The sequence below is a fragment of the Cyprinus carpio genome, chromosome A7 (genome assembly GCF_018340385.1).
Source record: "Cyprinus carpio isolate SPL01 chromosome A7, ASM1834038v1, whole genome shotgun sequence".
Taxonomy (NCBI): Eukaryota; Metazoa; Chordata; class Actinopteri; order Cypriniformes; family Cyprinidae; genus Cyprinus; species Cyprinus carpio.
In genome coordinates this window covers 29,736,843-29,760,377 of record NC_056578.1, presented here as the reverse complement: position 1 = coordinate 29,760,377, position 23,535 = coordinate 29,736,843, and the positions used below count along the sequence as shown (strand labels likewise).

Sequence of the window (23,535 nt, the reverse complement as noted above, 5' to 3'; positions counted from 1 at the left end):
AAGTCTGTTATTGGTGAGGATTTTTAGTCACTCTTTCTGCAGGTTACAACAAGTGACTGTCTTTTTGAGTGAGTCACTGAATCATTCACTCAGTAGATCCATTCAAGAAGACTGATTAATTCTGGAAAGATTAAGTTTCAAAAAGATTTGTTCCTCCCATTTCATCACCACAAAAAATGTACTGATATAAAACCAAAACTGAGTGCCAGTGCTATATCGGTTTATCTTTCATAAGTGATTTTGACAGTCACATAATAAAGATTAAAAGTTTTACATCACAATAGCAACTTAATATAAGACAGCACTTAAAAGTTTGAATACTTTTATTTGAGAGGTTTCATACATGTACTCACTGTGAGCGTTCAGATCAAACATTTACAGCACTATATCAAATTCTGGAAAATGTCGTCCTCTCATTTAAAAATGTTTAATGCTCAGTTATTAACATTTATACGGTTCTGAAATTATACATCTCTTTTTTTATTCTCAAAGCAGTAAAAACAGAAGCAAACTGCCCACTTCTGACAGCCAATTTTCACAAATGTACATTCTTTTATTTTAGAAAATAACTAAAAGCAATATAAATGGGGAAATGTTATTAAATCTTTCCCTATTATTAAATGTACAATGAATTGAATGTAAATCTTTCTATCAAAGGGATGAAATGAATAAACCATAATCTAACCACTTACAGACACGATGAAATGAAACACAAACAGAAGAATATGTATACTCAGGGCTACCAATGAGAGACTGAAAGGCTTAGTGGTCCTAGTGGTTATTTATATCTTTCTAAAAGACTGGCTAACTTAAAATTAGTCTATTTAAAAAAATAATATATTATACACATTTTAGATCATGTAATGAATTACTAAGGCTGAAAACCTATACCTTAAAAGACCAAGAAATGATCTGTAAGGTATTAAGCATCCACATCATTTATGTTTGATGGATGTTTAAATGTTCTCATCAATACAATAACAATGTATCACTCGGTGAACTAGATGAATTTAGATCAGCTGGATGTGAAAGAACTTTAACTTATGGTTTTTTTTTAAGTTCAGTGCAATTCATATAGGATATGGGGTATGTATGGGGTTAGACTAACCATTTCAAGTGACAACCATGAGGACAGTATTCATGAAGATTACAAAGTGCTGGTTTGTCCATTTTTACTGAATGGTAAACAAGATTAACAAGATTAACGAACGGTTAACATGAATGTGAAGAAACCACCAACACAGGCTGCTGAAGCCAAGACACATACATGAAATGCAGTATTGTTTTTTACTGCTGCATGGATTCTTTTGAAAAAATCAAGGTTTATTATTCCGTGCCATCCACGGTGAGTCTGGGATGCACTCTCTGAGGTAGCCGTGAATATGACCAACAACTTAAAGAAAAAGTTTTAACACAAAAACAGAACATATTATTTTCAATATAGCACTGTTTTTGATAAACAGATAAAGAGTAAAATCTCTTTCTCCACTTCTTTTCATTCGAACCCTGATAATTACCGTGGGGTCACCTTAGCCCTTCAAATGATCACTGTTGGGCATCAAGGGCATGAAATCAAATCAGTCAGTTCATGTTTTTTTACTTTATCTTCCTCTGCTCAGTTCATCCACTCTTCTTTCAGTCGTTTCGATGCAGTCTCCCGTAGTGCATTTACACAAGCTACAAGATCTTCATGCAGACTTGACAGCGACTGATGCGTGAGCGGTACTCAACTCCCTTCAGCGTCTCCTGGGAAGGACCCTGGATGAACTGTTCGTTCAGCTCTACTGTGGTCAACCAGAAACTGTACTTGTTGGCAAAGTAGTGGCAGGTGCCGTGGGCACCGTTGCATTCGATGAAGGGGGTGGCACGGAAATCCTCCAGACAAGAACCGGGAGACACCAATGACTGTCCGCCTCCTTCGGCACCTGCGGCTGTGTGCTGAAGGACAAACATAAATGTCATAAAGTTATATGTAGGTAGTTTTGACATTGCCAAAATAAAACGTCCTTTACTACATATTTGAGGAGACTAGAATGTAAGATTTTCCAAAAATATCCAAATCATTCTACATTTATGAACATTTAAAAATATTCAGTTATTTTTATAGTAAAAAGCTTAAATAAATATACAATTGTCAGCATATCTTTTATTGTATTAACTGTCAAGCGTTTGAACATTATTTTATCCAGATGAGTGAATATGTACTACATTGTAAGCTCAGTTGATCTGTGTGATTGTGCATGTGCATTCAGGTATAACTCAGTTTTACCATAAGGAAGGAGTAACCAATCCACAGACTTCTCCAGCCCTGAGGGCAGTTCGGTATGCTGAGATCCTGGCTATGGATAGCGATTGCATGAGATGGAGCCTCACACACTGAGCAGCGGCTAATGTATTGAGATATCTGCTGATCTGCCACCGGCATCATGGGAATGGGTGCTGTGGTGGACAGCCAATAGGATTTGTCATTGCGGCTAGCGTAGTAGCAGATGTCACTGACTGTGCAGTACAGGAAGGGGATGGTGCTGAAATGTGGCAGGCAGGAGCCGGGCAATCCTGTGAGGACAAGAACATTCAACTTTCACAACATTATCTTGAGGCAAGTCAGCTTATCAGTATTTACAAGTGAAATTGTGTATATTACACAGTTCACAATAAACTGATCCACAACAATTAAAGGGGTCATACTGTATGATGCGATTTCAATTTTTCCTTTCTCTTTGGAGTGTTACAAGCTCTTGGTGCATAAAGAAGATCTCTAAAGTTGCAAAGACTAAAGTCTCAAATCCACAGAGAGTCAACCATGCCTACCTAAAATGGCTCGTTCTAACATGCCCCCACGTCTACATTACGATGTGGGAAGATTTGCATAACGCCGCCCAAATGTTCACGCAAAGAAAGAAGGCGTAACTTTTATTCTCACTGTTGCCGCCGGCGCCATGTTGTGGAGTCGCTGTGTGTTTCATTGTGAAAGCAAAAATACTTAGTTTGGCCTTCTAAAAGAGGACACAACTAGAAATCAGTGGTTAAGTTGTATTTACAACACTGTTCCAGAACAGTTCAACCCAAATATTCAGATGTGTGCAGCACATTTTACAGAGGACGAGGAGAGCAGCCTACAATGGAGAGTAGCCTACAATGCCGGTGTTTGTTACTATAAAGAGGGGCAAATCCAACTTTGGCGCTTCTGACTCACAGCCTGTAAGTACATTTACATATTTAAAGGATTTGCCATTGATGATTCAAATGCGAGTTTTAAGCAGTGTGGAGAATAGCTTGTTGTTTGTCGTTTCTCCAATCAAAAATGCAGACATGGTTTTATGTTTAGGCAGCGTGATAAGTAACGCAACTTGTAAAAAGACAGTATAAGTCATTATAATCAGTAATTATGTGCCCACTGGATGCAACAAATGCCTCATTTGTAATGGGTTTTATTGTTTTTGTCTCATCGTGCTGGGACACACAGCATCACAGTATGGTAAGGGGTGTAACATTTCCATCACATGCTTGAGGTATTCGGCCAATCACAAAGCACTGGATAGCTGGCCATTCAGAGCACACCTTGCTTTTCAGAACGATGAGCTTTGTAAAAAATCTACGCATTTCAGAAAGGCAGGGCATAGAGGAGAAACAATAATGTACAGTATGTAGAAAATAATGTGTTTTTTGAACCTTAAACCGCATAAACACATTGCATGAAACCAAATACACAAAATAATGTTCTTTTTAGCAACATCATATGACCCCTTTAATATTCCAAATCGACCTATTCCAAAACAGAGTGATCAAAATGGATGAAAATTTGTAAACAATTGAAAGCCCTTATAATAACAGCCATAGTGTCTCACCCAGGTCCTGGTTGTGCGCTTTCTCCTGCCCTTCCACATAGAGCAAACTGTATCCATCCCACAGCTTGGACATGCCTTGAGGACACATGGGCACCTGGCTGGACTGACTGTGTTTCACCAAAGTATAACCGATACTGGTACTGCGTGCCGGTGAACCAGGAAGACCTTGCATTCCTGGTGAGCCACGGGTTCCTGTAGGATATTTGTCAAAGTGGAAGAATTTGAAAGGCAGTTACAGAAGGGAGGAGAGGAAATGGTTGAACCCAGAAACCTGTAGTGTAATCTATTGGTACCTTACGCACTTGAAAATATGCTGTTAATGAAATTTCTAACTTATAAACAGTGTTGGGGAGTAACTACTTACATGTAACTGAATGACGTGATTTAAATACAAAATAATTGTAACAGTAATCTGTTACAGTTAAGGTCCTTGCACACTGAGTACGAAATTTTCGTATGCGTTTTTCATATCGTCATCCTAAATATTTGTCACGTACAGATACCTTGCACACTGAGTCCAAAGTGTATTAATTCATCCGTTGCAAAAAAATTCGCAAAACAATACAAAATGAAGTCTTCAAGCAGTGAGGATGATTTTATTGTCCTCTCTTTTCTTAAAAAGAGAAAAAGAAACAGGAAATTTGGATGTCAGTGGCTCAGTTTGATGCTTTGCTAGCGATACTGGAGCCACATATAAAAAAAAGAAGACCACCGATTTCTGTGAACTCAGTGGGCAAGGACCTACACAGTGCTTTGTGCAGTGAGACGAAGTGGATCAACTTGTCAGACGCCATTCTGGATTTTGCTGTTTGCTTGTACAGTGGGACTAAATTGTCAAAACACAGCTCAAAATGCATTGACTGCTTTAAAATGAGACACCAGAATAGGACACATGCTAATTCAATAAATGTTTTATTTCCTATTTGGGTTTATGTATATTCTTTATTTTTTAAAGACTTTTTTCCAAGGCATTGTTAGATGCCTGTGTTTCCCATCATAGCTATGCAAGGATTTGATTTCAAAAACTGTATTTCTTATGATTTAAATCAGTATTTATCCTCAGAACAATCTCAAAGTAAAAAGAGCTGCTAAAATCTGATTTTGTGGTGGCTGTGCTTTAAAATTAAATTAATATAATCTTAATTCAAGTGATAAAGGATTCTGAAAGTCTAACAGTAATCAGTGTTGAGTCCCACTGTAAGGTTAACCCTGCCTTCTTTAAACGTTTCAAAAAGATTAACAGTTGAAAATGTGTAAGAAATTTAGAAAAGTAATCAAAAAGTAATGAAATGTAAAAAGTTGCATTACTTTAATAAAGCAATTAAAATATTTACACTACTTATTACATTTTAAATACGGTAACTTGTAATCTGTAACCTATTACATTCCCAAAGTAACCTTCCCAACACTGCTTATAAATACTCAGTTAATGAAATGTCTACCTAATCTGACCACTAAAATTACTTCTGCAGGTGTATCCTATGTAATTACAGCGATTGACTCATATTAAATAATATTATTTGATAGAAAATAATCAAAATAATTTAGCTGTTACCACATAAAGCACATGCAGTGCAGAATAACCAATCAAAAGTAATACACTAGATAAATGTTTCTCATCTGGTTTTGCTTCAGAATCCAAATTTTAAATCCAATTTTAAACTAGTAATCAAGTGGCACAAGAAAGGTCAGAAATGTCTATAGCACAAAAATGTTTATTACAAAAAAAAAGAAAAGCTTATTGCAAAAAATGTAAACATTGCTATTAAAATTCAAACATTTGGGGTGTGATTTTTTTGAAAGAAGTCACTAATGCTCACCACAAGGCTGCATTTATTTGATCAAAAATACAATTAAAAATGGTCTTATGAAATTATTAAAATCAGTACAAATGTTGTGTCGGTGCTCAAGAAACATTAATCAATATTATGCTGAAAACAGTTGCTGCTTAATATTTTTCTGGAACCCACAATGCATTTTTTTCAGGATACTTTGATGGATAGAAAGTAAAAAAACAGCATTTATTTGAAATATAAATCTTCTGTTATTTTATAAATGTCTTTACTGTGTTTAATCAGTTGAATGCATCCTTGCTGAATAAAAGTTTCTTTCTAATAATTTCTGAATAAATAATAATCTTAATTAAGTTTGATGGCTCACACAGCTTTCTATATAGTTAAATTGTATGTTTTTTGTATTATTTAAATTAATTTCTCTCTCTCTCTCTCTCTCTCTCTCTCTCTCTCTCTATATATATATATATATATATATATATCGTACCCCTTGGAATTATAAAGTTCTATCTGACAATTTTGTCAAAATTTAGTTATTCACATATTCTTATTCTGTGACATTATGTTATAGATTTTTTAATGTTGTGTACATTTTGGGACTTTTTATTTAAAAAAACAAAAAGATTCTATCTACACAGTCGAATAGAAGGCAAAAACTTTGAAGCTCAATATCATAAAACTACTCGGAATGCAGATCGAATTCCAAGGGAAACACATATATATATATATATATATATATGTATGTATGTATGTATGTATGTGTATGTATATATATATATATATATATATATATTAGTGGTGGGCCGTTATCGGCGTTAACGTGCTGCGTTAGCGTGAGACTCTTATCGGGCGATAAAAAAAATATCGCCGTTAATCTATTCTCAAAGTTGGGTTGGGAGCTGGGTCTATACTACACAAGCTATGATGACTTTCACCGTGATAGTTTAGCGCGGATGTATACCTAGACGAATTGCACTGTAGGGGGGCAAGAACTAGTCTTCGAACCTGTGTGTATGCCAACTGTGAAATTACCAAGATTCCCAAAAAAACCTTGACAAGACTCACGCCTGTTTCACATATACTCCGTCTGCAGTGCGTATGCAGTCCGTGTGCGTTACGTATGTGGTGCAGAAGCAGCACGGACTGATTGTGCTTTAACACAGGACGCGTTTGCAGTCAGCTACTGATGTGACTCTTATCACAGAACAGTAACAATCTTTCATAATCACAGACATTAGTTTAAACTTAATAAATATAAACAACATTATTCATGCATTTGACTTCTAGGTTTGTATAATAAGCTGCTCAAGCAAGCGGCAAAACATTTAAACACAACAATTAGCCTACTTTTCTTGTTGGGATATGGCAAATATTTAAAATTAAAGCACCGCTGACAGAAACAGTCGACTCTCGTGCCTTTTGCATTTAAATATTTATTACACGCAATCGCATGGTTGTTAATGAACTTTGTTTTTCTGCTTCCATAAAAGTGCATAGGCCTATGTCATGTTGCCTCGTTTATCTAAAGGTGCTCTTTTTGTTGTTTTAAACCTAGCCAAAAACCCATGTGTTGCGTGTGAAACACAGTAGGCTTTAATTAGTATACATTTATTGTGAAATTACTGCATTTCCGTGTCAATCCATGTTCATTCTTACCGCGACCAATGTGCTGTCATTTTAATTTAGCACATGCAGCACAGCAAAAATAGACTCGGTACGTAAACGATCGCTGCACTGCTGCAGACGCACCGCTCCTGGAACCCACTGACAGACCACAACCGCGTGAACGCTGGAATCCATTAACATGGGTGCATTAAAAAAAAAAATAATAATAAAAAAAATGCAACGCATACGCACTGCAGACGGAGTATGTGTGAAACAGGCGTAAGGTTGTTTGCAACTTGTGCAATGCGGAATTAGTTTACTGTAGGAGTTCTTCCAGTCTCAAGTACCACCTAAATGCAAAGCATCCCTTAGCTAACGCGGAAGATGCCGGGCCAAGCACTGATGTAGCGCAGGGGAAGAGTCGTCGTCAAACTACTATGTTTGAGTGCAGCACAGCTCTATCAGTACTAACAAGTACATCTTATTGAACATAATTTGAATGCCTTCGGAAGAATTCAAATGAGCCATTTTAATCTAGATTAATCTAGATTAATTTCAAGATTACAGTGAGATTAATCTAGATTTAAAAAATTAATCTATGCCCACCACTAATATATATATATATATATATATATATATATATATATATATATATATATATATATATATATATATATATATATATATATATATATATATATATAAAACCACCATTTGAGAACCACTGCTCTAAACATTTATATAAAGGATGTAAAAGGTAGAAGGACACTCTTTGTACCTTGGGTTCCTGTGGGTCCTTGGATTCCTGGAGGTCCGGGGTCACCAAAAGTTCCAGGAGATCCAGCTGCACCAACAGGACCAAGTCTACCCACTGGCCCTCTAGGTCCTTTGGGACCTAGAGAAATTTTTGGAGTTAAAAGATAAATAATTCTTACTTTTTTTCTTACCTTCTGCAACGACAATAATAAAAAAAAACACTCACCTGGGACTCCTGGACTGCCTGGCAGGCCTGGCATTCCTGCCTGACCAACAGACCCATCAAGACCTGGTGGGCCCTGTTCCCCAGACGGCATATTGTTGGTTATTTTAGGTGGGAACACAACACCTGGAAGTCCCTTAGAACCAGGAAAACCTGAGAGGACAATAAGCAAAAGCTGATGTTTCAAGAATACTCATGATTTATTACTGTTAGCTAAATCTCTAAATATACAAAATGCCTACTGACCCTTTAATCCTTTGGGTCCATTCCTGCCAAAATATCCTGGTTCTCCAGGTAACCCTGGTGGTCCAGAGACACCACTAAAGCCAGGGTCTCCTCTTTGTCCGTAAATCCAGAGAGCACAAAAATGAATAAACTCCAATGAATAAACTATTGAAGCACAGTTAAAGAGACAGAACAATATAAAAGCAGTAGAAAAAACACCTTTAAATCCAGGACTGCCTTGTAATCCAGGGGCTCCAAAACCACCAGGTTCTCCACGTGGTCCTGGTAATCCTGGTCGCCCAGGAAATCCAGCATCTCCCCTGTCACCTTGGATTGTTCCAGGGCCTGGTGGACCGGGTAGGCCAGGAGGGCCAAAAGGACCTACAAATGATCCAATTCAACTGATTTCATTGTCTAACAAGAACTATGACATATTACAAAAGGTGAAGTTCACTCTCAAAGAGAAACAGAAGGAATGATAATTGCTAGCCCTCTCAGGGCTCTAGAGTGCGACCTGATTTCTCAATGGTGCAACTAAAACAATTCAGAGGTCGCACCGGTGTGACCAGCCGTTCAAGGGGAAAAAAGTCTCTGCGACTCTGAAAGTCTCCCTGTGGTTAAACAACAGATACTAGAGCCCTGCATTTCATCCCGAGCCCGACGGGCCCCGACTTTTTTACACCTCTTGGGCCAGGGTTCGGGCCAATTTTCACGTCATAGTTCAGATGCGGGCTGGGCCTCCCGCCTGTTTTAGACTTCTCCTTACTTTTATATTTTAGACTTCCATCAATTAGTGATGAAACAAAATTGCCGCGCTGGTGGAAATGAGACCGTGCTACCGTGACTGTCAAGAGCGGCTGGACGGTGTTTAGTGTCCCGCAGAAGCAGTATGGTGTGTGCTGTCAGCACAGCTGAACAGTTCTGCGTTCAAATACACGCAATAGGCTCAAGCTTGCCGCAAAGCACCGGCAAAAGTAATTACCATAAATGTGACGGGGGAGATATTTGAATTAATTACTAATAAACTAGTGTTTTCTGAGTCTGTGTCGCAAGGATGAAGTTGCAGAGCCTGACTCGTCATCTCCTCATTAGACGCGCCTTTAGAGAGAAATGCATCTTTACGGATTATGATTATAATGAAAGAGTTTTTGTTTTCGATTTGTTTTATTTCGTTAAGTAGTCATTTAAAGCTTTCTATAGATATATTTATCATGTCTATAGATATATTTATCATTTAGGCATGTTTTCACTGAGTGTCGGTTCATTTTTGTACTCCTGTTAAAGATGACATGGCAGAAAGCGCAACGTTTTGTTGATATTGTGAGTGCACACAAATAAAAGTAGACCCTTTGCAATTACGAATGATGTATTACTCTTACCTTTATGAGCAAAAATGACTATGTATCCACTGAAAAAATGCAAGTGATCACACTGGCGTCTCCATGTCCTGAAGTGTCTCTGCACAAACTATTGGATATAGCGCACATTTATCTGGGTCTAACGTTTAAACGTTGTTATATGCTTGAACTGTTTTATATCTATAGATTTTATTTTAGGCAGGTCGTGATGATTTGAGAAGGCTAAATTGTTCAAACATAGGCTCACTGTCTGCCACTGGCCGCTTAGTCAAAACAGGAGTATAAGCTGTTTAGGGACTGTTTAGCTGTTCAAATCAGACACTAGAGCATCCCTTCATTCAGACACAGTGGAAGATCTGATGAGAATCAGTGTAGAGGGGCCAAGTCTGGAAAATTTTTCTGCTAGAGAGAGTGTGGCCAGCTGGTTTAGCCAAGACCAAAGATCAAGAAGGTCAAACTACAGGAGTTGGCAATCCGAGGGGCATGTGACTGCAATAGAGTATAGTCCATAAGACACTGAGCCATGAGATGTTCAGTTTGAATCCCTTAAAACACTTAATTTAGATTTTCTTCATTTATCTTGAGATGTTTTAAGTTTAATTTTTAGCTCAGTGAAGCACTTTAAGCACCAACACTTTTTCAGTAAGTTACCTTTCTTGTAGAATTGTGCTTCAAATAAAGAACTTTATGTTGACCAGATTGTTAGTTAATCATTTAGGCTACAAGTCAATATTACCTATATGGACAGCGATTTAAAAAAAAGTGAACTTGTAATAATGCGTTGTTAAATGCGATGCGGTCGAAAATTTGGGTGCACCTAACATTTGTGCTGGTGCACCTAAGAAAAAAAGTTAGGCGCACCAGTGCAACAAGTTACTCTAGAGCCCTGCCTCTACATCAAACATATTTTTCATTTATATATACACACACACATATATATATATATATATATATATATATATATATATATATATATATATATATATATATATATATATATATATATATATATATATATATATATATATATATATATATATATATATATACATATATATACATATACATATACATATATATATATATATATATATATATATATATATATATATATATATATATATATAATATATATATATACATATACATATACATATATATATATATATATATATATATATATATATATATATATATATAGCCCAAGAAAGGATCAGTTCTATCTTAGAGAAGCAATAAAAGTAATGAGAAGAGAGATGTCCTGTACCTTCTCGTCCATCTAATCCTGGAAGTCCAGGGTCTCCAGGAGGACCTGGAATATTAGAAAGACTAGGCGGGCCAGGGGGGCCTGGATTCCCAGGGAAGCCTCTCAAACCAGGGGCACCTGAAAACCAAGATCTCATAATCACTAAATACATGTATGCAAATAAAAGAGAAACTAAGCTGGCCAGAGAAGCAATGACCCCATAATTGGTCTTTTTTTTTTTTTTTTATGTGATTCCCACTCAAATCTTTAAAGAATTAGCTAGATGGCTCAGTATTTTTCCATTTATATTTACTGCCATTCAAACAATATATAGGTATTTACAGTTTTCTTTTTTCTCCTTCCAGACTTTCCTTTTCATTCAAATTTACATTTTTCCCTTATTTTCTTTTCATATAAGAGATTCAAATATAACAAAAGGCCTGGTGAGGTCAACTGCCATGTTCAGTGGCCCATACACATAATTCTCCTCACCAGGGTCTCCTCTGGATCCTTTTTCTCCAGGACGCCCAGGTGCTCCGGGCTGTGATGAACCTCTCTCTCCCTTCAGGCCATTCACACCAGGAGCTCCAGCCCGAACACCTTCAGTCACACCTGAGGACAGAAGTTAAATAAAAGTGCAATCACTAGTTTGCACATGTTTAAAGCATAATGTAGATCCTCATAATCAAAGGTTCATCTGATTAATGTACCTGGAACTCCAGGCAGCCCCTTGGATCCTTGAAGACCATTGAGTCCATGTAAACCAGGTGATCCTGGAAAACCTGAAGTAAGATTTAAGGCATGGTATTTCAGAAATGGCAACATGCTGGTTTCTACTGGTTTGTAGAAAGATGAATGTAACTGGTACAAGTTCTTGTTTAACCTTTCTCTCCTGTTGAACCTGGAGCTCCAGGACGGCCTGGATTTCCATCACGCCCCTTCTGTCCTGAATAACCAGGGAGACCCTTAATGCCTGGGAGGCCTGGTGAGCCTATAAACAAATACAACAATAAAATGAAATTGAAAGAAAAAAATATTAGGAAAGAAGAGAGCTGCTATTGTAAAAGCTGAAATAATTTCAACAGAATCATAAGGGTGGCTCCAAATTTCCACATACCATCAAATCCTCGTGCTCCCGGCTCTCCAGGAAAACCTTTCTGGCCTTGGAATCCCGAGACTCCTGGGGACCCTGGATCACCTGGTTCACCAGGAAGTCCTGAAACACCTAGTTATGACAGACAAAAGAAACAAAAATCGATTTACAAAATCACACTGGAATATACATTACAAAATTAAATACAGTACAAAAAATAGAAGAGTTTATAAGACATTCACGTATTAAGAGCCTGAAAAAGTATCTTTCTCACCTGGGAATCCAGGATTTCCAATCACACCCTTTGGTCCAGGGGGTCCAGATATTTCATATGAATCACCTTTCTCACCTAAAGACAATGTTTAGGGACATCACCCTACTATTCAACTACTTGCATTCGCCATATGTTAGTGAAGGTCAGAAATAAGGAACATAATTATTATTATTATACTTGGCATTGACAGAATCACAGAGGTCTCACCTTTGCCACCGGTTTGTCCTGGAGTGCCTGGGAACCCTTTAACCCCAGGTACACCATCATCACCCTGTAGTGGAGAACATCACAAAAAGTAAAAGACAATGTATATTTCTGTGGATAAAACCTTTTGATAAGTACAAGTGTGAGACTCTGAGACCATATTAGACCCGGTGCCAATAACAGTATTAGTACTGCTAGTGCATAGTAAACTTTTTTACATAATTATACTTGTGGCCTGAATACAGGTTGCTTACCCTCTGGCCTGGTAAGCCAGGGAAGCCCATAACTCCAGATGAACCTTTGGGTCCAGGAAAGCCAAAGGAGCCAGGAATACCTGGGAGTCCAGGCTGGCCAGGAAAACCTTTTGCTTGGTCTGCAACACCAGGTGATCCAGGAAAGCCTTCACGTCCAGGTAGCCCTGGAAAACCCTTATCACCTGTTAAAAAGAGAGAATTTTGATTTTAATAACTGGTCATTAGTGTCATTACAATCCTACACTTATCACAAGCTGAAAAACAAACTTTGCTTATCATAAAAGATTCCATTGAATGACTCTACATAACAGCTCAACATCACAAGTCCATGAACACCTCATTAGAAATTAAGGAACTGAGGTCTAATTGGATGGTCTGTCCACTTTTTGTACCTCTTGGTCCTGGGAAACCAGGCGGTCCACCAACTCCTGGGTCACCTTTTTCACCCTTTTCCAGCTCCTTTACTGGAATGAATGGAGGAGAGGGTCCTGGAAGACCAGGAGCACCACGCTCCCCTTTAAAACACAAACATTTATCCATTAAATTAGTATGCACTATATTACTGCAGGGCATTTTATAATGTAATTACAATAAACTATTTTATATCTTGCTTCTTTCTGAAGTTCTAAATTCTTTTTTGAGTGCCTTCTATGGTTTCACTTAACTAAAAAATATAGTGCAAATGCCATCAATATACCTTTTGTTCCTCTTTGTCCAGTTCCCCCAGGTAAGCCATCCTGCCCAGCGAAACCAGGTAAACCTTTAAAACCTGGGCCACCTGGGACTCCAGGAGAACCAGGAAATCCTGGGAACCCCAACAATCCAAAAGACCCTTTTTCCCCTGAACACAGACAACAAAATATCTACATTATGATAATTAAAAGTAAAATGTGCTCATTAGACTATTTTATGCTATTTGAAACAATCTCTGAGATGCTTGTTTGATGTCTTTGTAATAAAGCACTGCATAACAAATTTAAATAGTGTGGTTTTAGAGATAGTAGAAGCATGTTAAAATGATTCCAGAAATGTATCTAAAGTAGTTTCTATCAGTAATTTAACTCAAGAAAGTCAAATCAATTTAAAATAAGCTCTTTCTGCAATATCATACCCTTTATTCCTGGTCTTCCAGGTTTGCCTGGACGTGTTCCAATGCCAGGGGGTCCAGGAGGTCCCCTAAATCCCTGTGACCCTGGGTTGCCAGGAGGTCCTGGTATACCCTTTATTCCACCAGTCCCTGGAGGTCCTGGATCTCCTCTCATACCCTTCACCCCTGGGAAACCTGTGGAGGAAAAATAGTTAAAACATAATATAGGGACTGGCTCTGAAAGTGCCTAGAAATTACTTGGATTTCACTGAAATAAATTCCATTAAGATTTTTTAGATGAGATAATAAGTAAATAGTAAGTAAATAATCTCACAATACTGAACATGTGAGCACACTTACCCACCAAAGAAATACTTTAAAAACAGTATGCAGTGCTTTGAACAAAGGTAATTAATGAAAAACAAAACAAACAAATGTTAATGAATGCAATGTTGCTCATTAACAAATTACTAAAAGATGTAGTAAATGTTCTTTCATTTGATTCAAACATTCATTGATATTTGTTGTACTGGATGAACACAACATATTTCACAATTTGTGGTAATGTCAGTTCAAAGTAAAGGCTAAATCTAGACTGAATGTGAAAGCAGTTGGAACATGAAATATTATTTTTTCATGAATAACTAAATTTGACATTACCTACTAAAGATGTCAACCAGTAGAGTAGGGCTGTTTTACCAGTAGGTGGGTTTGTTGTTAAAGGCACACAAGCACATCAGGGTTATAGCAAGTTCTAAGGCTAGATTGTTAGATTAGAAGCTAGATTACTCAAATACACTGAACCTGAGGATTAGTATTTAAGCACGCAAGTTTAGGTCATCTTTTATGTGTGTGTTCTATGTCCTGCCTGCTTCATGGTACACAAACACACCAAAAGATGGAGAAATACAGTTTAAACCACTCTAGTGATAAAAGACCATGGATAAACTCTTCTCCAAATATTAGAAATTACAAATTAACATTTTGTAGATTCAAATAAACATGGATTCTGCATTGTCAACATGAACAAATCACTCTACTGGTTTGAAATAGAAGCCTAGAAGGGAGAGTTAACCCAAAAAATTTAAATTATGTCATCATTTACTCACCTTCATAAGACTCTTTTCATCTTTGAAACACAAATGAAGATATTTTTATTGAAGCCTGAGTGATTTATGTCTCTTTGGTGAAAGTCTCTTACAAGACATTGTAAAAGCAATTCATATAAAACAATATATAAATAAAATAATTTAACTCTGTTCAAGTATAAAAGCATATAAACCAGACGTGTCTCTTCAGAAGATTTGGATTAGCGCAAGTTGGTGGTATAGACATTTAATGGAAGGACAGAAAACTGTCAGGTTTGACTAAACAAAAGATGGATGAAAGTCTCATTGGTTAGGAACAAGGGTAAGAGTGAGTAAATGATGACACATTTCAGTTTTGGGTGAAAAAAATACATGCTCCCCGGCACTCAATGCTTTAATTAAGAGGACTGGAAACACAAGAAAAGACAAGTGCATTAAGAGGAAGCATTGCAAGAGTGTGGATTGCGTGTCAGAGGAACATCAGCACTAAATCAGGGCATCAGGGAGGACAATATTTCTCACCTTGGCAGCCTAGTGAGGTGACCCACCAAAAATAGAAGAGGGTGACACCACAAATGGAAGGACGGGAGGGTGGAAATGATGGTGATGGAAAAAGAGAAGAAGGGGAGGATGACCATAGAGAAAAGAATATTAATAATAACAGATATTTTTGTGAGGAAGATCAGTAAACACAGGCTGATGAAGACTGATGAGAAAAGAAAGAGCCAGTGAAACATTTTACCGCAACTCAAATCTGCAGTAGTAAAAACACAATACTCGCATGAAAGTTTAAAGAAAACCATAACAACTAGGGTTGTGCCAATAGACATTAGTATTGTGTACCGATGTTAGTCAGAGATATCGCCTGTGGCTGATGCCTTTGACGATAGCGAGACTATTATTATTATAATCAGGCTAGTATTATCATCTAATTAATATTAGGGCTTATTTGTTCCATCAAATTTATTTTTTCCACATTTTTACAGTGTTGTGCTTTAAAACCAATCACACATGATTTCGTTGAGTTTATGAATGCAGCGGCCAATCAGAGACGTTCTGATGAGTCATCGCTGAAACTGAGGAGTATTGTTGGTCAGTGCATGCGTTTGCTTACTGATTTCTGCTCTCTCGTGAATTCTCTGATCATAAAGAACAAAGTTCAGGTGTATAAGAGATTTATTCATCATAAAGTGTAGATAGTTTCACTGATTATAATGGGAGTGTTTTTTAAAGTGCATAAACTCGCGGAAGACTGAAGTCAGTGATGATGTTCTTTTTATATTTTGTCAATATATTTTGACTTAATTCTCATAATTTTGACTTTATTCTCAAAATATTTCAACTTTATTCTTGTATTGCTATGACTTTATTCTAGTCATTTTTACTTTAATCACAAAAACTTCAACTTTATTCTCGTAATTTTGACTTTTTTTTCAAAATATTACGAGTTTAATCTTTTTAAAGTGTTTAAACAGATTAATAATGTCTTCTGAAAAGATTAGATGGCATTTTGTTTTCATCGATTTGTCCACAGAGGTTACGGAAACAGCTCTGATTCTGTTGTTCCATAAGCGCCACCTGCTGACAGAGAGTGGATTTACAGAGTTACATTTACATTCAGCCTGTGTGCAGTTTTTGTCTGGCCAAAAAAATGGACTGAATTTGCATGCCCTGCTGTAAATTTTGACCAGTTGCTAAAAAAAAAAAAAGCTTATGTGGATTCTATCCTTTTAAACAATTCGGATAAGGTATCTAGAATTATTTATGGAGCAGATAAAACATATAATAATTTATTAATCAATTATCATTTTGACTTAAACCTTTTCTTTATTTAAAGGGTGAAATGTGAGGTTTACCATTTTATGAAACGTTTTCAAAGCTTCATTTGAACATTTCGTACATGTTATTAGATAAACTTTTGTCAGTCATGTTGTCATTTAAAATCATTGGTAATGTTATTGTTTTAGTGTTTATGCAAACAAAAAGTAATTTAATTCATTTTTTGATTATTTTAAATATAAACTTGATGAAACGATTTATGTGTCAGTACTTTTTGAAAATTTCCAGCACATTTTAACAATTCCATGATAATACCGATAACTGTGATAATTTTGGTTACTATAATCGTGATAAGAAATGTTCATACCGTTTCATCTCTATTCTTTGATAATGTAAATATTCTTTGCTCGTTTTCTGCAGCAGATGTTCGAATAACTGAGGAAACGTAAACATTATAATTAGTAACTTACAATGTTTCTATTAAATTGTTATCCTGTTAAATACAAATTCAGTCATATTAAAAATATTTTATGACATGACATCCTATTTGACTAAATAGAAATAATGTGTAGTTAATAGATTACACTAACATTAGGCTGCTTTTAGCCTTACCCTGGAGTTGGTTCTATGAATCTAAGCAAGTAAATAATTAATTAAATTAGCACGATAATATTGTGTATCGCGATCTCAAAGTATGACGATAGGATGACATGACTATGGAGGATATCGCCCAACACTAATAAATACCCAGGTTATTAATTGTGATTAAAATAGATTGTAGAAAAGATGTATCATGACAAAGTCTTAGAGGCTGAGTAGATCTGCCAAAAATTTAAATGTGAAAGATCTTACCTACAAAATTGCTTACTGCAGAGCTCAAGGTAGAATTTACCCTAGTATATGTATCTGAGCAGCTCTTGTTGAACAAATACTCACTCATAATATTAGATAAAACATCAAAACTGATTTAATTTGGTTACCTGGAGATCCATCCATTCCCTTAGCTCCAGGTGGCCCTCTGGGACCAGGAACACCCCCGGGAGGGATTTCTCCTGGTGGACCTATGGGACCCATGCGACCAGGTATTCCATCCACACCTCGTTCTCCCTTTATGCCAGGAAAACCGTTGCGTCCATCATTACCTAAGGAGGAATCCATTAGTGCTAAATGCTCAATATCTAGCATGACTTACAATGTCTAACATGGCTGGGTCTAATAATGTTTGCAGTAGATTTGCGAAAACTAGTGAAAACATCTCATCAAACTTACCAAGCCTCCCTGATAAACCACGTGCACCAGGTTGACCCTTGTCTCCTGGTTCTCCTGGTCTCCCTGGAGAACCTGGACCTCCAGGGGCGGCCCCAAGGACCACACCGGGTTCTCCCTTAGCTCCTGGCAAACCTGGAAAACCATCTCTTCCTGGAAGCCCTTGTAAGCCAGCATTTGTTGTTCCTGGTAAACCTGGATCTCCTCTGGGTCCGGGGAAACCTAATCATAAGTTAGCCAATTTAAAAATGTGCAGTCACATTAGCAAAATTGCAGAGTAAAATGGTTCATTGTCTCTTCTCAGTAGCGTAGGGACGTAAGAAGCACTGCTTACACAGACGACAATTTCAAACTTCTGTTGCTCAACAAGGTGATTTTATTTTACCAACTTGAAAATGAGCAAAACTTGCATGGGGAAGTTTTTTGCCCTCCTGCGAAACTCCCAATCACAAGGATTCCTATTGGAATTACTGGATTTTCCATGCAAAATTCAACGGTAAATGTGATTGCCCCTTAATACAGTTTAATGCATTATAATGCAATTGGAATTATAGTTTTAAATATATGGCTAGCCCAAACAAGCTGAGTGTGTGAAATTTGTGCTTAGATGGAGCACCCATTCACATTTGAGGCCGTAAGCTTACCCTCAGGTCCTGGCCGACCTCCAGAGCCTGGTTCTCCTCTCTCACCCTTTGGCCCATCAAACCCTGGGCTCCCACTCACTCCTGGGGAACCAGACTTACCCTTTGGCCCTAATATTTATATACACACAAACATGCAAAAGAACACGTTAAAGCAATTTAAATGTTAAAATACTCTTTACAGTTAAATTACTAATTTTCAACTTTAATATACTTTTAAAAAATGTAATTACCTGGCACCCCAGGATTTCCAAAGTATCCTGGATCTCCAATTTCACCAGGAATCCTGCAGGGCAGTGGTGTTCCTGTTGACATCCATATCATTGTCAGTAACATATAAAAATGGTCAAAGATGGCCCATTCCACACAAATTCCCCACAACTAACCATGACAAACCAAGTGTTAAAATATGGGTGTTTGTGTTAAGCTGGGGACACACTACACGACTACAAACCCGATTCCAAAAAAGTTGGGACACTGTACAAATTGTGAATAAAACAGAATGCAATGATGTGGAAGTTTCAAATTTCAATATTTTATTCAGAATACAACATAGATTACATATCAAATGTTTAAACTGAGAAAACGTATCATTTTAAGGGAAAAATAAGTTGATTTTAAATTTCATGGCATCAACACATCTCAAAAAAGTTGTGACCAGGCCATGTTTACCACTGTTTGGCATCCCCTCTTCTTTTTATAACAGTCTGCAAACGTCTGGGGACTGAGGAGACAAGTTGCTCAAGTTTAGGAATAGGAATGTTGTCCCATTCTTGTCTAATACAGGCTTCTAGTTGCTCAACTGTCTTAGGTCTTCTTTGTCACATCTTCCTCTTTATGATGCGCCAAATGTTTTCTATGGGTGAAAGATCTGGACTGCAGGCTGGCCATTTCAGTACCCAGATCCTTCTTCTACGCAGCCATGATGTTGTGATTGATGCAGTATGTGGTCTGGCATTGTGATGTTGGAAAATGCAAGGTCTTCCCTGAAAAAAGCGACGTCTGGATGGAAGCATATGTTGTTCTAGAACTTGGATATACCTTTCAGCATTGATGGTGCCTTTCCAGATGTGTAAGCTGCCCATGCCACACGCACTCATGCAACCCCATACCATCAGAGATGCAGGCTTCTGAACTGAGTGCTGATAACAACTTGGGTTGTCCTTGTCCTCTTTAGTCCGGATGACATGGCGTCCCAGTATTGCCTTGGCCCAGAGCTCATGTTTAGATATGGCTTCTTATTTGACCTATAGAGTTTTAGCCGGCAACAGCGGATGGCACGGTGGATTGTGTTCACCGACAATGTTTTCTGGAAGTATTCCTGAGCCCGTGTTGTGATTTCCATTACAGTAGCATTCCTGTATGTGATGCAGTGCCGTCTGAGGGCCCGAAGATCATGGGCATCCAGTATGGTTTTCCGGCCTTGACCCTCGGGTACAGAGACTGTTCCAGATTCTCTGAATCTTTGGATGATATTATGCACTGTAGATGATGATAACTTCAAACTCTTTGCAATTTTTCTCTGAGAAACTCCTTTCTGATATTGCTTCACTATTTTTCACCGCAGTATTGGGGGAATTGGTGATCCTCTGCCCATCTTGACCTCTGAGAGACACTGCCACTCTGAGAGGCTCTTTTTATACCCAATCATTTTGCCAATTGATCTAATAAGTTGCAAATTGGTCCTCCAGCTGTTCCTTATATGTACATTTAACTTATGACTGGTGCATCACGACTTGACAAATTCTGCCAAACCCCCAAAAAAATGCGATATCTGATTCTACCCGTGCTCCTGTAGCCGCTCCCGCCCCACCAAAACAACAGTGCTTTTACTGTTTTTAATTTCTAAGTTTGTGCTTAATACAACAAAAAATATACTGTAGCTTTCCTGCTATATAGGTGTTGCTAATAAATGCCACAGCAATGTCTTGATTTTTTTTTTCTACATTAAGTCCAATGTTTCTCTTTTTTTTTTAATTATTGCTTGAACAGACACATTTTATTATGTCTTTTAAGACACCTGTTTCATTTCTTTTATTATAACTTTTCTAGTGCTAATTTTAAACGTTTAGTCAAGCAATAATAAATTCATTATCACATGTTTGTCTGATAGGGATTAAAAATGAATTGGTTCTAATTAAAAATGGTAGGCAATTTTTCCCTACAGTTCCCGAGTTACCAGTCAGAACGAAATAAAAAAATTACTGCTCCATTTATTCAGAAACAAAAGTAATTTTGTTTGTGTATTTAAATTTTTATTATATTAGTCTACAGTAAACATTAAAGCTCCCAATAGCACTGTCAACACTGCACTCCGACGAATGACAGAAGAGAAATTCATGGCATTGTAATTTCCTTATCCATTTGACATGAAACTATTATATAAGCCTTTAATTAAACGATGTGTATAAAATAATTTTATTTTGTGTCATGTAGGTGATTTTTTATAAAAAATGTATGTAAAATGTATGTAATTTCGTTATGTTCATATAACCGTTATGAACAAAATTCATTAGGAAGAATAGCTCATTTGTTATGAAGTTGATTTAAATATTCTTTATAAAAATTAAGAAAAACTTAAAAGTTAAGAAAATAAAAAAATATAAAGAAATTATTGATAATATCTTTAAAATGAGAGAAATCACTGACATATTTTACTTTATTCGACTGCAGAAAATTGTCACGGTGTCTGTTCTGTGTCTCCCTGGGTGGCCACTAGAGGTCTCACTTCCCCTTATCGTCACCCCACTTTAGAACTGCATTTCCCATAGTCTTGTCTGTTTCATCACTGCTCATTGCACTCAGCTGTCCGTGGTTATCAATCATTGCACTCAGCCAATTCCCCGTTAGCATTGTCATTTCCCTGTGTATAAATACCTCGGTTGTTCTGTCATTGTCACGGAGTCCTTGTTGAATGTCACCCTGTGTTTTCCTGGTTCCCTGGTTTCTCGTGTTTCTGGATGTTGTCTATGTTTCTTGTTTTGGACGGATTACCTGGATTTTGACCTTTGCCTGGATGTTTTCTGATTTTGGATCTACCTGTCTGTGTGCGGGTCGTGACAGAAGGACTCCGTCATGCCTAGATCCAGCGGTATGTTTTTTGGGGTTTCTCCCCCAGCCATCGAGCGGGAGAGAGAAGGATGGAGTTTGAGGGAACCCGCCTGGTCATTTTTCGTGGGACCCGGGGAGGTTGCAGAGGAGTGAGTGGTCGTGAGGAGGCTCAGCATCGCTCTCAACCATGGCCCCCCCTTCGATCCGGGGCTCGTGTGGGATGGATCAGAGCCACTGTCTCACCACGGCGGACGGAGAGGGGAGAAGAAGCGCAGGTCCGCCATGGTGGCGCCACTGCCCATGATGCCACTGCCAGGGCCAGCGCCACGAGGCAAGATGGACGCCAGCTCAGCGCCACAGCACAAGGTGGTCACCAGTCCCACGCCACGAGGCCAGACGGCCGCCAGCCCAGCGCCACTGTCCAAGATGGCCACGGAGACATTTTTGAATTACTTCTCCAGGTTGAACAAGATCCCAGAGGTTCCCAGGAGTGTTCACGTCACGTCTGCTGAGCCAGCGCCACAGCACAAGATGGCCGCCAGCCCTGGGCCACAGCACAAGATGGCCGCCAGCCCAGCACCACAGCACAGGATGGTTGACTCAACGCCTGAGTCTTCCGTCAAGGAGCCACCGGCTCGCCATCATAGAGGGCGGAGGAGGAGGAGACAGGCGTCAGCCGTTCCTCAAAGCCCGGAGGGGGGTCTCGAGCAGGCCGCTGCCGTCCAGGAGGACGTTCCAGAGCGGGCCGCTGCCGTCCAGGAGGACGTTCCAGAGCGGGCCGCTGCCGCCCAGGAGGAGGTTCCCGAGGCGGTGCCTGATGCCGAGGCGGTGCCCGAAGCGGTGCCTGATGCGGTGGCCGAGGCGGTTCCCGATGCAATGTCCGATGCCGAGGCGGTGCCCGATGCCGAGGCGGTGCCCGAGGCGGTGCCCGATGCCGAGGCGGTGCCCGATGCCGAGGCGGTGCCTGATGCGGTGGTCGAGGCGGTTCCCGATGCAATGTCCGATGCCGAGGCGGTGCCCGAGGCGGTGCCCAATGCCGAGGCGGTGCCCGTTGCCGAGGCGGTGCCCGATGCGGTTCCCGATGCGGTTCCCGATGCGGTTCCCGAGGCGGTCTCCGATGCAATGACCGAGGCGGTGCCCGATGCCGAGGCGGTGCCCGATGCCGAGGCGGTGCCCGTTGCCGAGGCGGTGCCCGAGGCGGTGCCCGAGGCCGAGGCGGTGCCCGATGCGGTTCCCGAGGCGGTCTCCGATGCAATGACCGAGGCGGTGCACGAGGCCGAGGCGGTGCCCGATGCCGAGGCGGTGCCCGATGCCGAGGCGGTGCCCGAGGCCGAGGCGGTGCCTGATGCGGTGGCCGAGGTGGTTCCCGATGCAATGTCCGATGCCGAGGCGGTGCCCGATGCCGAGGCGGTGCCCGAGGCGGTGCCCGATGCCGAGGCGGTGCCCGATGCCGAGGCGGTGCCTGATGCGGTGGCCGAGGCGGTTCCCGATGCAATGTCCGATGCCGAGGCAGTGCCCGATGCCGAGGCGGTGCCCGATGCGGTGCCCGATGCCGAGGCGGTGCCCGAGGCCGAGGCGGTGCCCGATGCGGTTCCCGAGGCGGTCTCCGATGCAATGACCGAGGCGGTGCCCGATGCCGAGGCGGTGCCCGAGGCCGAGGCGGTGCCCGATGCGGTTCCCGAGGCGGTCCCCGATGCAATGACCGAGGCGGTGCCCAAGAAGGTGGTCGAGGCGGTTCCCGAGG

General features: G+C 39.5%; 1 protein-coding gene across 6 annotated transcripts in view; it reads right to left on the bottom strand.

Moving 5' to 3' along the window:
* Positions 1-312: 312 nt before the first annotated feature.
* The window catches only part of LOC109071450 (collagen alpha-6(IV) chain-like), a 128,686-nt gene continuing 105,463 nt past the window's right edge, over positions 313-23,535 (bottom strand). For 5 of the 6 annotated variants that reach the window (XM_042760780.1, XM_042760782.1, XM_042760784.1 and 2 more), the window contains 23 exons: positions 18,974-19,045; positions 18,744-18,851; positions 18,103-18,321; positions 17,814-17,975; positions 15,577-15,585; positions 13,991-14,161; positions 13,577-13,720; positions 13,272-13,394; positions 12,880-13,061; positions 12,629-12,692; positions 12,422-12,496; positions 12,172-12,279; positions 11,938-12,045; positions 11,765-11,836; positions 11,547-11,666; positions 11,076-11,192; positions 8,671-8,831; positions 8,472-8,571; positions 8,229-8,378; positions 8,025-8,141; positions 3,849-4,040; positions 2,270-2,556; positions 313-1,938 (listed from right to left, as the gene is read on the bottom strand). In XM_042760780.1, coding sequence (XP_042616714.1) covers positions 1,678-1,938; positions 2,270-2,556; positions 3,849-4,040; positions 8,025-8,141; positions 8,229-8,378; positions 8,472-8,571; positions 8,671-8,831; positions 11,076-11,192; positions 11,547-11,666; positions 11,765-11,836; positions 11,938-12,045; positions 12,172-12,279; positions 12,422-12,496; positions 12,629-12,692; positions 12,880-13,061; positions 13,272-13,394; positions 13,577-13,720; positions 13,991-14,161; positions 15,577-15,585; positions 17,814-17,975; positions 18,103-18,321; positions 18,744-18,851; positions 18,974-19,045 — 3,122 coding nt within the window. In that variant the 3' untranslated portion in view covers positions 313-1,677. The remainder of the gene's footprint in view (positions 1,939-2,269; positions 2,557-3,848; positions 4,041-8,024; positions 8,142-8,228; positions 8,379-8,471; positions 8,572-8,670; positions 8,832-11,075; positions 11,193-11,546; positions 11,667-11,764; positions 11,837-11,937; positions 12,046-12,171; positions 12,280-12,421; positions 12,497-12,628; positions 12,693-12,879; positions 13,062-13,271; positions 13,395-13,576; positions 13,721-13,990; positions 14,162-15,576; positions 15,586-17,813; positions 17,976-18,102; positions 18,322-18,743; positions 18,852-18,973; positions 19,046-23,535) is intronic. The other variant, XM_042760781.1, reaches the window with a different exon arrangement.